Genomic DNA, 13,979 nt, shown 5'->3' with positions numbered 1-13,979 from the left:
AAAGCTATTTTAAATAAGTAGAATGCAGACACTTCTTGGTAATTAGATTGAAATGAGTCTAGGCAGCTAAATTTAACTGCATGCTTTCTCAGAGTGATGCAGTCCTACTTCCTCATTTAGTTTGTTCCCTGTTTGCCGTTGCCATGGAGACATTTTTCGGAGGCCGAGAGCTGTAATTAAAACAGAGATATTTTCAGGGTGATTTTAGTCGCCAATGCAAATGTCAGTGCTATAGGGTTTAATGTGTTCACTACCATTCAGAACCACACAAAGGCAGAGCCAACAGTATTATACAATAATATAAACCCCAGCAACCTCTATAGACTTCAGCGCAACAGAAGGGTTCGAGTTTCAAAAGCCTGATAAAATGTAACATACAAGCATAAAATGAAACCTTGCTGGGCTGTTTATAAAGAATGTATTCCTCTGTGGGTTTTTATTTTGTTATGCTTAGGGGGATTGTCTAACCTCGAAGAACAAAAGAGGAACTGTCTCTGTGTTGTCATGGGTTTCCCCTATGCAAGTTTGAGCTCTTCTCTTCAGTTCAGTCTCGCACATTTCTGAGTCTCTTAAACTGTTTATGCTTTGACTTCCAGTTCTAACTATTAGGCTGAAGTCTCCAGGCCTGTCGCGCAGCCTTATCCCAATCGGAAAGAATGCCTCCACAGTTTATAAACTTTATATAAACACAACAATTTCAGCAACAAGGTTTTTCAAGCTACTGTGTGTGTGTCACGAGTCTCTGCTAAGCCTGAGACAAAGAAAATACCCGGAGCTTCTGAAAAGAAATTGCAGGGCTTCCAGACTGCCTGCTTACTGTAGAGGGCTTTCTGCTGCCATGCACCCAGACCCTGAAATTCAGAAAGAAGCTGAAAACTTGGAAATTGGACTGTCATTTCCTTAGGCAGTTTCTATCTGCGCAGACTCGGACAGTAAAGGCACTGGGGTCTGGGTATTCCTGCCGGTACTAATTAATCAGTCTGCTGTAGTTAAGTTCAGGATGTATTAGGTTAGAATAACAAAAACATCATGAGAATTAGTCGTGTTACTGGCCCATTACCCCAAAACCAGGAGGGACAGCAGCCGTCCAGGACCAGGGTTGAGTAGACCTGAAGTAGACTATGCCACTCTAAGGTGACATATATATGGTACTATTATGGATTTTTGTGTTAAATGTATGTTTGTTTTTTTACTGCTAACCCTAACTTAGGGTTAGGACCTAACTTAGCCTAGTATAGGCCCCCCATGGCTTGGGGCCCGATTGCTAACCCCTAAAACCGGCTTGGCTCGCAGTACAGCTACAGTAGAGGGTCTTTTGATATCTTTTTAAAAACCCTGGTCGCTCACCTACATGGTGTTCAGTAAGCCAAGCAGCCACCTCCTAATAACTCTTAATGTATGATAAGTTGTTGTTATTATTATTATTATTATTATTATTTATTTCTTAGCAGACACCCTTATCCAGGGCAACTTACAATTGTTACAAGATATCACATTATTTTTACATACAATTACGTTATTTTTTGCACATTATTTTTACATACAATTACCCAGTTATACAGTTGGGTTTTTACTGGAGCAATCTAGGTAAAGTACCTTGCTCAAGGGTACAGCAGCAGTGTCCCCCATCTGGGATTGAACCCACAACCCTCCGGTTAAGAGTCCAGAGCCCTAACCACTACTCCACACTGCTGCCCATAGTTCACCTCAGGCTTCTGCCCTTGTGACATTCCCTACTGTAAGAGCCATTCTCATGCAGGCTCAGTTGTAATGCAGGGAGTCTTCTCAGTGATTAAAAACATTTAAAAAGTAGTTATCTCATGCATGAAATAGGCTGGGGCTGCTGCTGAGCATAGCTTAACTGTCTCGTGTTTATTTCTTAGCAGACGACCTTATCCAGGGCGACTTACAATCCTAAGCAAATACATTTCAAGTGTTATATCATCCCTTTCAGGTCTGAAGTCAATTCAAAGTCAAAGGCTGTGATCCTCACTTACAGCTTAAGAAAATTGTGGTGTTGGAATGGTATAACACAAAATCTTGAAGCCAGATTAACATTCAGAATTTATTAATGTATATATTTTGCACCAGTAAGCAAAAACAAACCGCTATAAACGGTTGCCCAACTGGCAAAACATCACTAAGGGTCCAGGTTTGGGGGAATTTCCTTTGATCTCACATATGTTCTTGCAAAGCAACCAGCATGTAATAATATAAATCATATAGTTTAAGACCTGTCTACTGTATATGAGGCACCCTGACCACACAGCGCCCCCTGATGCCATGGTGGGGTTATTGCAGATTATAGAGCCAATCAAGATTATCCATAAAGGCAGGCAGGATTCCAGGGCAGTTAAATTCAGCCCCTGTGTTGTTTATCATGCTGACAGTGCCTGTGATGTTTTCTTTTCCAGATGGGAGGAGGAGGTAGGACGAAGACAGGAGGTGGAAGCCATGGTGGAGACACTGCAGGAGGTGAGTGCTGACTGCAGTGAGCAGTACACTTGAAGAAGTCCTTTTCCTGCAGTTACAATATTTGGCCAGCTGGTGGCCCTCTGCTATGCCAAATTATAATGAAATGTAATTTTATATATATATAAATATATATTTATTTTTTTGTGCCTTCAGAATGCACAGGAGTCCGAAGTCATTCAAGATGAGCTGAATGATAAAGTGGAGCGGCTGAAGGCAGAAGTGGTGGTCTTCAAAAGCCTCATGACCGACGTGAGTATCTTATTATTCACAGGCGCTCCCATGAAACTCATCCATGTGCCTATAGAGATATCCCAGTAGTGCTTCTGAACGCAAGGGCTTGTGTTAACGAATTGAAAATCCTAACCAGGATCGCACCAGTCGAGATGCAGCACTTCCCTCCTGTGGGTCTTTCGCTTCTATCCGTTTTCAAATCTTTAAGACTGGTTCATACTTCAGTCTTGCGATGCGACCACCTAGAGTTGAACTGTGCCTAGCAGTCTCCCTGTGATCACCAGACAGCGGCTCGATGAGAGAGACTAGAAATCACCCGCAGAGGCGGCTGTGTGATTTGAAGCATGAACCAGCCTTTACAGTGGAACTGAATTACAGCAGGTGTCACGTGAACTAGAGCAAGAACGAGCCCAGGTCCGAGGCTGAGCCCACAAGTTGTAAATATTGACCTTCAGATGCTTGAATTGCATTGACTTGAAAGATCAGGATTGTAAAGATTGCTTTTAATTTATATTATAAATGTGGATTAACTTGAATTGGATGCTAGCAGTGTTCTCTTATCTTTAAGTGTCTTAGGTTTAAATGTGTTTCAGATGTGTCAATGAATCAGACTCCTGAGTACAGTAGCAGTGTGTATAGTGCCTAGTCAAAGAAGGAACCTATTTGTTCCTATTGCAATAACAGCATGTCAGGAACATCAGAAGCACTTTTCTAGGTGCTACTTTTTTTTTTTTGTATTTTCTTAAAGTAGAACTTAACACTTCCTTCCAAGCACTGAGGGCTTCTGTCATTTTGAATGTCCTATAACCAATAGGCCAAATTGTTTTCAGTTGAAGTAGTACAAACATGTTATGTCCCTCCTGAGTGTGCTGGCTTCACTCAACACCCCTCCTTCCCTCCCACCCCCCCCCCACGACTATTGGCAGAAACTAAGCAGGACAAAATATCGTACTCCCTTATTTGGTATTGTAAGCAGCAGAGAAATGTCTTGAAAATGCAAGAGTGACTCAAACAGAAAGGTTAAGCTACTGTCTGAGTAACCGGCTGGATTTAAAAGCATACACATAGTTGATTTCAGGAAATCCTGTGTTCTATTTCTCTTATTGTTGCTGTGCTAGTCTGCCTCGCCCCCCTCCTTCCCTAAAGCTGCTAGCTTTGTGTTGGATGGGAATGTGCTGTAGCTCTTTTATAGCAGGGGGCTGGATCTGGTTCCAATTTTAACATTTTTTGTCTTGATTTTTAAATTGATACACGCAACTGTTTGCTTCTGCGTCAAAAAAAATATTTAAGGAAGCAAGCAGTGCCGTCCGGTAGTTGGAGATCAGTCCTGGGTCTCCACCCAATCTTGGCCACTAACCCCACGTGTGATCATTTAAAAGTCTCTAGACTTCCGTGTGTCTCAGTCCTGACTCTGCTGTAACAAATCAGAGCTTTGATTCTTGCGCGGTATCATCCATAACTGTAGCATGAGAAATACTAAAAGTTCAATGATGAAGTTTCAGTGTTTCTTATGTGGGGTATCCTGTGCCCTCCCCCATGGTAATTTGAACACCACCTTTCTGGGGGTAATTCATCAAACATGATTTATTTTGTCATTACTTATGATTAAGGGTATCAAGAGGCTGCCATGGGTTGCCCAGAGTCCCGGTTTAAAGCTGATTGAACACAGCTGGAAACATCTTGACATGAAAGTAAGAGCCCCGAAAAACAAATAAAAACAGCAAATCCCTGCCAGTGTGGAACAGCTGCAAGATCAAGTGTGGCTGAGCCTACTATACGATGAATTACCCCCCAAATAAATGGGGTGTTTCAAAATGACTGGGTGTTCAAAAACAAATGGTGTCAACCTCAATTACTTTAAATGCAATTAAACTCACCAACACCTTCTTGGAATGTCTGCTTAAGTAAATATATTTTTTCATTCTATGTATTAATAATCAAGACATTCATTATGACAGTTCAGTGTCTGGTGTATCTGTTCCACATTAGGATCCCCCCCCCCCACCCCCCCACCCTGTTCTCCAAAATAATTACCAGAGGTTTAAAAACAAGAGAGTAACGTACTCCTGCACTTGCAAAACACATTTAGGGCTCAGCCTTACTAAGCTTTTGCTCCTGGAAAGTTTCCTAACACGAGAAAAAAAAAAAAAAAAAGAAGAAACTGGAATGCATGTCAGTTCCGGGTGCATGCACGGTATGTTTTGTCGCTAGTTTTGTTTCACAGATCCTTGTTGCAAAAAAGCTTAGCAAGTCGATCCGGCACAGCGTGCTGCTGCCACTGCCTCGTCCTCATCTCCTCCTGTTTCTTCCTCCTCCCTTCTTTAGCAAATGTCCGACCTGGACACAAAGATCCAGGAGAAGGCGATGAAGGTGGACATGGATATCTGCAGGAGGATCGACATCACGGCCAAGCTGTGCGACGTGGCGCAGCAGAGGAACTCTGAGGACATGTCCACAATGTTCCAGTTGAACCCGCAGAGAGCCCAGTCCGAGCAGAACAGGGTATGCACGTCCTACTTCTGTACACCACACTGCTTTCTTTTTTTTTAAATATAGATTAACATTTTTGTTTGCTGTATACTAAATTGATATCTCACTAGGGAAAAAATAAACTAAAAAATAATACCTTTTATAAAAGATCAGATCACATGGAAACATGAGGGACAATCTTTTAGTGTTTTAATCTCAGTACAGTGAGTTCATATATTCCTCCAAAAGCTGTATCCATCCAGTATTAGGAAATATACATTTGCTCCCATATAGTGGGTAGCTTATCTGCAACATTACACTAGTTTCTAATAGACGTTTATGCCAATACACATGTCCTTGGACCTCTTGAAGGCTGCATTTGGGCACACTGACCTTTAGCTTGTTTTACCTGTTAAGGAAATTAATAAAGGATGGTCAACAGTTTCTTGAAGAAATAATGCTTTTCTTCTTTGTTAATAACGATGATGCAAGTGGGTATTGGCCTCTGTGTTGAATACATCTGTAAATAAACATGGTTGAAATAAAATCAAGAAAAGAAAAAGGGTTGGGATTCAGTGCGCTGCAGTGATTCAAAAACATTCTAAAATCAAAGGGTCAGACAGGCTCCCAGTGGATTAAAACACTGAACCTTCCCTTCTGTTCGTTCCTAGAAACGCGATACCCAGATTGCTTGGCCCTTTTTATCTTTGTGCTAGAGCTATGCATTTTAGCTGATGATCTGCAGAATAGATCCTTTGCTTGTGGAAATTCTGGCCAGTGGCCAGGGTAGGTTGGCAGCTAAGTCTAAGCCCCAAACCTTTAGCTTTGCAGAAGTGCAGCTGCTGAACAACAAAGTGAGAGTTAGGGGCTGCTTGTGCTGATGCTGTAACTTGTCTCCCAGCACACCAGGAGTTCAGTATTGTGCAGTAAACAGAGTCACAAGTGGTACGTTATCCTTTCTTGCACTGGCATATAAATTGAGAAGGTATGTTGCTGGCATTGCTGATACCCGATCTTGTAAACCCTGGTGCACTTTGGGGCGGCAACATTGAATGGCACGCCAGCACATTTAAAATTTTACATGTATCTACCGTACAGAATCCAACGGTGATGAAACTTGCTTAGGCTATCCTTTAAAAATCTGGAGATATATACGGAGATGCATGCCTGTGTGCCTTTGTGCATGTACGTAAGACGCATCTAGATTTCTATGCACATGAAGAGTACTGATCATCCCAACGTGATCCAATTTGGTTAGAACTATTTTTACGACATATTATGGAGAGCATCAGAATCTGGGGCTATGTAGAAGAATCTGTCCGCCACACTTGAAGCTTTACATGCACAGACGGTGCATGCACTGTAGGTCCCGGTGATTCTAAAGGAATACATTTCCTCCTGTGTTTAGGCAGTAGTGTGCAAGAAGAAGGAGCACAAGCCGGTTTCCGACGAGGACAGCTCCGAGATGGAAGCAGAAAGCACCTGTAACTCCGATGACGAGGTCCCCGGATCTCTGAACATCACGGACGAGATGAAGCGCATGCTGAACAAGCTGTAAGTGTGCACTGGCTTTGAGCTACACCCTGCAGTGCACGCCACACAGGCTTTCAATGGGATATCACTGAAAACCTCTTCAATAATGCGCTTTCAAGAAGTTTGGATGGAAAGATAGTTTTGCCTAATAACTTCCAGCCCATCTCGTAAAAATACACTTATTTATTAATTATAGCTAATTTCACCAACTTAAATGGCTGCCGAATGCCAACTTCACTAATCTTGGAACATTCTGATGTGGCTTCTGATTGGCTGAACATAAGTTGTTGTTAAAGTGAACAGTTGCCCTAACTGTAATACTGTTTTTTAAATATTTTATAAAGAGAGTAGCCAATCTTGGAGGGGTGGGGAATAAAATGGTTTGCACATGCACAGGCATGCCGGTAATAATGCAAAATGACAGTCCTACAGTGACACCACCAGGTCAGATCAGGAACTGCATCTATATCAGAATATACTGCAGCTAGTGCACCGCAGTGTATGATTGTGTAGCCTCTATAGAAGGATTTATTGTACTGCTCATATTGTGATGAACAAAGTCTCCTTTGTGAAACTCACCTTTCTTCTATTTCTGGGTGTTTTTATACCAGTTTAATAGCTGGGTCTGTGTGCATGGTATTTTAATATCCCCGTGGCTGCCGTCTCTCTCTGTCTGTCGCTGTGTCTTTTTTTCCTCTGTCTCTCTCTGTGGACTCCAGTTGAATGTGGTGGCTGTTCTGTTTGTCTCCCCCCCTCTCTCTTTCCCTCTGTCTCTCTCACTCTCTCGCTCGCAGAACTAGCTCAGATTCTTCATTTGTTGCCAGGCGGGAGACGTATGACTTTGATGATGACGACGACTGCGACAGTCTGATCTGGGAAGAGAACGAGGATACCCTGCTGCTGTGGGAGGATTTCGCCAACTATAACACTCCGGCCGCCATCGGCCCCTCTGCTTGCGCCAATGCCAACGCCGAGGCTCAGGGGGAGGTGAGAGCCCCTCCACCCTTATAAAAGTCTCCCAGAGTAATAGCACAGCAAAGTGTCCTAAAGCCTAGTGAAAGCAGGGCAAAGTATGAGTAAGCATTGTAAAAACTAGCGAAGTATGCGAAAACATATTGAAAAACATGGTAAACTATGTTAAATGCATAGTATAATGATGGGAAAAGCATGGTAACTGCAGAAATACCATGGTAGTCTTTTTATAAGGGTACAGCTGCTACATTCAGACTAGCACGCTCGTCTCCTAGCTTTCTGTACATTATTTAAGCCACAGTTACATTTTCTTCATGCCTGGTGTGTCCGATTAGAGTGTCTTATCCTTCCTTAATTTCTTTTTTTTTCTCCTGGTTTGTTTCACAACTTGCAGGAAGAAAGTTTGGGAAGTCTGATTGACCAAACAGAATCCCTGTTCAAAACCAGAGAGCAGGAGTATCAGGAATCGATAGGCCAGATCGAGGTGAGGCAGTTTCTTTAAAACTGGTGCTGTGTCTGTGTCTCTTTGGATAGCTACTAGGACATTTAATGAAAATGGTCCTGTAAGGGGTGAAATTATTTGTGTACGACACAGCTACTTATAGTCCACGAAATGTGTCTTCGATGATGAATAAATCTGATTTTACATATACCTCAACAAAATAACCATGATTTATTACTACACATCATAAACAATAAGGTTAACCCTAACCCTAACCCTACACATCATCCACAACAGACCAGCAGGACCTGCATAGCGGATATGCATCATATAGTGACTTTAGTATGTGTGGCTGCAGCCCTGTTTATCACACTTCTTCCCAGATTGTGCTTCAGCCCCTGTCGCTCCCACACTAACCCTAACCCTGTCCCTCCTCTCCCTCACAGCTGGAGCTCGCCACAGCCAAGAGCGATATGAACCGGCACCTGCACGAGTACATGGAGATGTGCAGCATGAAGAGGGGGCTGGACGTGCAGATGGAGACCTGCAGGAGACTCATCAAGGGCTCTGGCGGCAGGTAAACCTCTTCTGCTTTTGATTTGCAAGGCTCTCAATCGGCTATACCTTTTATAAAAGTTTCCCAAAGTAAAAGTTCTCTGTGAGCATTGCCATTGTTGATACAAGAACTAGCTCAAGTGCCATACTTCGTGTGTGTGTTATAAGGCAGTAATAAAATCAAGGGGTTTATGGTCACTTGCATAACCGGTGTGACTATGAAGCAGTGATGCAAATTTGAGCAAGTGATGCAAATTCTTAGCATTATACAAACTTAATATTCGTTATTTGCAACTTTTTTTTATTTCTGTTGCTACAGAAACTCTCCATCTGCTAGTTCGGTGGCCAGCAGCGACTCAGGGAACACAGATGAAATCCAGGATGAACTGGAGAAGGATGGAGAAGGGGAAAGCTCTACCAGCTGATGAAGAATGGAACTGTGGGCAAAATTTACATTAATAAAAAAAAAAAAAAAAGACTTTAATCCTTCTTTTCACTGGTGACTCTGCTTTTGTCCAGGGTTCTGAAGACTTCCTTAAACTAGAACCCACCCCCACCCAAAAGGATTGGTGCTGTACATTTCTATTCTTGTACAAAATGATTCATATCCTGTTTCAAGAGTATATTAAAAAAAAAAAAAAAAAACTGTAGTATTAAGCTGAACCCCTTTCCTTAAGCACTGCAGGTCCAGCACATCCCAGTCTGGCTTACTGATTGTCAGGTTGTACATATTTAAGAGCAAGGTACCTCTGGGGCTAAAGACCACATTGCTGCCTCTGAAGATGAACTTGCAGCATAAACGGAAGGTTTAGCATGATCTGTTAATTAGGGGTGTAACAAGACACTCACGATACAATACGTATCGCGATATGCATATGTATCACAGTACATGTGTTTGTCCCGATTTGGCTACTTGTACGATGCATAGTAAGATCCCAAAGGTAATTTTGATGCTGGACCGTTTTAGTTAAAAAGGCAAAAATTGTATGAGGTAGGGAGAGTGTGTGTATCAGTACGAACTACAAAACACTCTTCTTCTTCATTCAAGAACCGTTTTGCTGTGCTTTTGGTCTTGTATCACGATACAAACGATACATACTTCTATTACGATATGTATCATGTAAAAGAAAGTGTCGCGGTTCACTGATTACCAGATAAATTGTTACACCCCTACTGATGAGGCTACTGAACAGTAGTCCGGTTACACTGGGGATAGTGTGTAGCTTCATGGCACAGTGAAAACCTGGTTATCAGTAAGATTACATCACAATACTGGAGACGATTGTCAGTGCAGTGAAAAAACAATTGTGGATATAGCAAAGTGCCTATAGACGAGGTCCCTGATAGCACTGTTGTAACTTGTAGCACTGCATCGTAACATATACAGCAGCACTAGATAGAAACTTTTGTAATCCATTTAGACGACCATCTAAATGTATTCCTCGGTTTCTTGTTTAGTACTGCCAGTCCCTGATAGTAAATACAGTTACTATACAAGTTTGCATCTTGTATATAGTAGAGCTGAAAAGCAGGTTAATTGTTAGCCATATCTTTGAGGTTTCTGAAAAGCACAGATAAGGGGAAAGGGAAGTCGATGATTAAAATGTAAATCTCTACAACAGTAACACAGGCAGTCGGTTTTGTAGCTTTAAATCAAGGTTAATTGTGCTGGATCACTTTGTTGTGTGAAACACGTAGTCGGCTTACTGCACTCTTAACATGCTAGAAAGATGGAACTTGGTTGTGTTGACAATAGACAAAACCTACCTACCAAGGTCTGCAGTGCTCAAGGATCTCCACACAGCCAATGCAGAGCAACACAGTGTTAAACTACTATGCAATAAGCTAGCCTTATTTATGGAGAGAACTTTTTGCCTTTCTTTTGCTAGGCAGGAACTTCTGTATGTGTCAGTGAAAAGAACGCTTTGATCTATTTTACAAGTGCAAAGCTAAACGGGGGAGCCTTACCTTTTGTGTAAAGCTGCCTTTTATAAAAGGAACGGTGTCCTCGAGACTATTTCTTTATCGAGAGGGAACAGTGTGTAGGAACTTTGTAATCGCCGTGATACTGAGAGAAACATAACCGGAAGCTGTGGGTCAGTGCATTACCAAAATGTATTAAATTTGAACACTAAAACACATGCGTACTAGTATGTTAATGGAGATAAATGTAGGCTACCTACCGTTTTGTTTTCTACAGTGCACTTCCATTAAGTATGGATACAGTACTTACACAAAGACGGTATTTGACAATCAGTTTCCATGTTACCAGTTCAATTCACTTAACCCAGTTAGGGGAGGGACTAGAGTGTGGTTTCAGCTGAGGGACTTCTGGCTGCATTTTCTCATATCGCTGAATCCTTTTGAACTCTTTAGCTTGTTGTTTAAAGCCAGAGACAGTCAGTCTTGTTTTGGGGGGGTGGGGGGTGTTGCTTCCTGCATTGTTTTATACACGTCCTTCAAAGAAATGAATGCCAAATGGTACACCGTTCCTTACAAATACTTTTACTTCAAATAAACTCTTAAAGCCATTTCTTGTATATAGAGATCTAATTAGTGGGGTTTTCTTTTTTTTTTTATGTATCATACCTTTAGTGGCCTTTTTAAAAACAAAAATGGTTGTATGTAATTTTTATTTTACTTCATTGTATATTGGCTTTCCCCGTGTGTGTGTGTGTGTGTGTGTGTGTTTTTTTTATTTTTTATTCCAAAGCTTTGATTCTTAAGCATCGCAAAAAAACTAATATAGCCAAAGGGAGGAGGATGGTGGTGGTATTGATGGTGTTGGGAGTGTTTGTGTCGGTTAGTGGGCGGGGCAGTCTCTGTTAACCATGCTTTCTAGATCTGTGTACAGTAGTAGATATTATGAAACAGCCTTTGGTTCAAATATATATGGTCAAGGAAGGGACAGTTTTGAGTGTTCGCTTAGCCTTTTCTGAAGTAAGCGTGGAAGTTATAGGTTATATACAGTGTATGGACAGCATGGCAAGTTTTCAGTTTGTTTTTATTTTGTGCCTGGTTTTTAACTGAATCAAAACCAAACCTACTTCAGAAACTACGTTGCGGTCACTCTATTCAACAGTAAAATAGAATCCAAAGGAGTTACTGGTACTCAGAAATGTTTCACAAGCGAGAATTTACACAAGGCGATGATTGATCGCTGTGGCTTTTCTTTTTTTTGTGTGTGTGTGTCTCAGTTCAGACAAAGTGTCATATTGACACTTTCTGTTTTTTAGAATTTCAATTGTAAGAATTCTTACTGTACTAAGATATTTCATTTAAGAACCAGTCCTGCCTTAGTGCAAGTAGAAGCTAGAAGAAGAAGGAAAAAAAAAACTTAACCAAACCGTTTTTTTTCTTGGTACAGATAATATAAACACATACACATTTTATCTGTGTGAATGTTGCAGCTGAGTGGCCCCACTTGCGTCTGATTTAGAGAGGATGGCATGCTGCTACAATAGTTATTCGGCGCCTTCTCAAGGGGCTTTGTAACAAAAAGAAGCAAACGTTGTCAAACTAAATGGGCAAAAAACAGCAAGTACACATAGCATGTACATTACAACATATTCTTAACAGTCAAGCTGGTGAATGTCTTGCTACTGTCTGTTGCGCAGGGATCCTAATATGTCTGTCATATAAGGCCCCCTTTTGCACCAGTGAATTCCTCCCTTTATTGATAAGGGGACTTAGAAATAGCTTATATATACCCCACTATTGTGGGGGGAAATGGAGATCGCTCACACGAGTGAGTGCAGCCGTTTTTTGTTATGATCTTTGGTTTTCTGTGTGTAATAAGGGACATGTTTGAAAGTGCATGAACAGTATAAACAGACATCACTGTCATTTGGAGGGGCTTGTATTTTCTGCTGGACCGTCCTCAAGTTCTAATGTGTCCTGTTCATCTCATAGAGGCCAATGAATAAAAAGTACTGCCTTCACTTGGGGGTACAGTAGTTTGGGGGACACTGCCCGTGTTGGTATCAGTTCTAGGAATTCATAGGAGGGCATAGTCTCTATAGGTAACACAAACAGTGCAGGGGTGGAAATAAGACTCCCATTGCATAGCAGTTTAATCCGTTTCTGGTTTTACTTTGAGTTTAATAAGACACACATGTTAAATACACGCTGTGGCTAATCAAGCTTGAATTAAATATTAAAACCTGGAATAAATAAAACTGCTATGCAATAAGAATCTTATTTCCATGCCAGCAGTGCTCCTGTGTTACTGTTTTTAGAAGGCGGTATATTCATGGCTCCCGTCTGGCCCACAATGTCATTCCACCAGTACAAACTCATAACTACAACTCCTGACTACAGAGTTACAAATGGGGGAGCACTGTGTGTGCCGAACACTGAATCCAAACAGAAATCTACAGCTCTTCGAAGCCTCTTGATTGACTGTCATGCCTGGTTTATTGAGTGGTTTATTTTTAATTTTTTTATACATATAGATATTTTTTAATTTTAATTTACTTTTTTTTTTTTTTTGTGGATCTTCGGTAAGAGTCCAATGGGGCTGGTTTCACAGACCCCGATTAGCACTAATCTTAAGTAACAAGACTGGTGCTATTGAGGGTCTGTGAATCCGTCCATAATGGAATTAATGTTCTTTGTGGTGATGTTGCCTTGGGAGTAATGGAATCATTTTGTTAAATTCCGTGGAACCTGAATTAGCTGCCCATTTCACAAAAAGTACAAGATTCTACAATATACTGAAAGTACAGTGTATATGAGAGTCGTTTCTACAGGAATAGTGAACCAATACAAATACATTTTAATAGCATGGGGTACACCTGTCTACCGGGTAGGTGAGATGAGGTAAGGTCATGGCAGATAGATAGCTAACACAGTCATGCAGTAGGTGTTCCTGGTTTTTAGATATCATATCATTGTTTTATCTGAAATTATTGTTTTCCCCAATCACCTGCCTTACCGTTGCTGACTGTCTTTTTATTATTATTGTTATTATTTTGTGTTTATTTTGTTTTTACGGTTCAAAAAGAAAGTACTGATTTAAAAGCTTCTGTTTTACTGTAATGTTGTAAAGTGTTTAACATTTTTTTGTTGTATACAATATATAAAAATGGGCTTCCTTTTTTTTTAAAGAAAAAAAAAAGAAAAGAAATGCACTTAATATTGATGAGGATGTAAAGGAGATAAATGAAATAAATAAACAAGGGATACACAGGTGCCATTGATTTTATTTGAGGTTTAACAAAGGCTTCTACATTGTGTCCTATTTCTGTTTGAGTGTCTTATCTCTACTATTAACCCAATCAGTACCAAATATTTTTCTTTG

The 13,979-nt window shown here is 41.0% G+C and overlaps 1 protein-coding gene across 2 annotated transcripts in view; it reads left to right on the top strand.

Annotated features, from left to right (window-relative positions):
• The window catches only part of LOC117963634 (intermediate filament family orphan 2-like), a 30,151-nt gene extending 16,280 nt beyond the window's left edge, over positions 1 to 13,871 (top strand). Inside the window, exons 2-9 of one of the 2 annotated variants that reach the window (XM_034904445.2) lie at positions 2,415 to 2,475; positions 2,629 to 2,724; positions 5,032 to 5,208; positions 6,584 to 6,729; positions 7,503 to 7,695; positions 8,075 to 8,164; positions 8,569 to 8,699; positions 8,997 to 13,871. In XM_034904445.2, the coding sequence (XP_034760336.2) occupies positions 2,415 to 2,475; positions 2,629 to 2,724; positions 5,032 to 5,208; positions 6,584 to 6,729; positions 7,503 to 7,695; positions 8,075 to 8,164; positions 8,569 to 8,699; positions 8,997 to 9,102 (1,000 nt within the window). In that variant the 3' untranslated portion in view covers positions 9,103 to 13,871. The remainder of the gene's footprint in view (positions 1 to 2,414; positions 2,476 to 2,628; positions 2,725 to 5,031; positions 5,209 to 6,583; positions 6,730 to 7,502; positions 7,696 to 8,074; positions 8,165 to 8,568; positions 8,700 to 8,996) is intronic. The other variant, XM_034904446.2, reaches the window with a different exon arrangement.
• Positions 13,872 to 13,979: the final 108 nt, after the last annotated feature.

Source organism: Acipenser ruthenus, chromosome 27, assembly GCF_902713425.1.
Source record: "Acipenser ruthenus chromosome 27, fAciRut3.2 maternal haplotype, whole genome shotgun sequence".
NCBI lineage: Eukaryota > Metazoa > Chordata > Actinopteri > Acipenseriformes > Acipenseridae > Acipenser > Acipenser ruthenus.
This window is presented reverse-complemented; position numbering and strand designations above follow the sequence as displayed.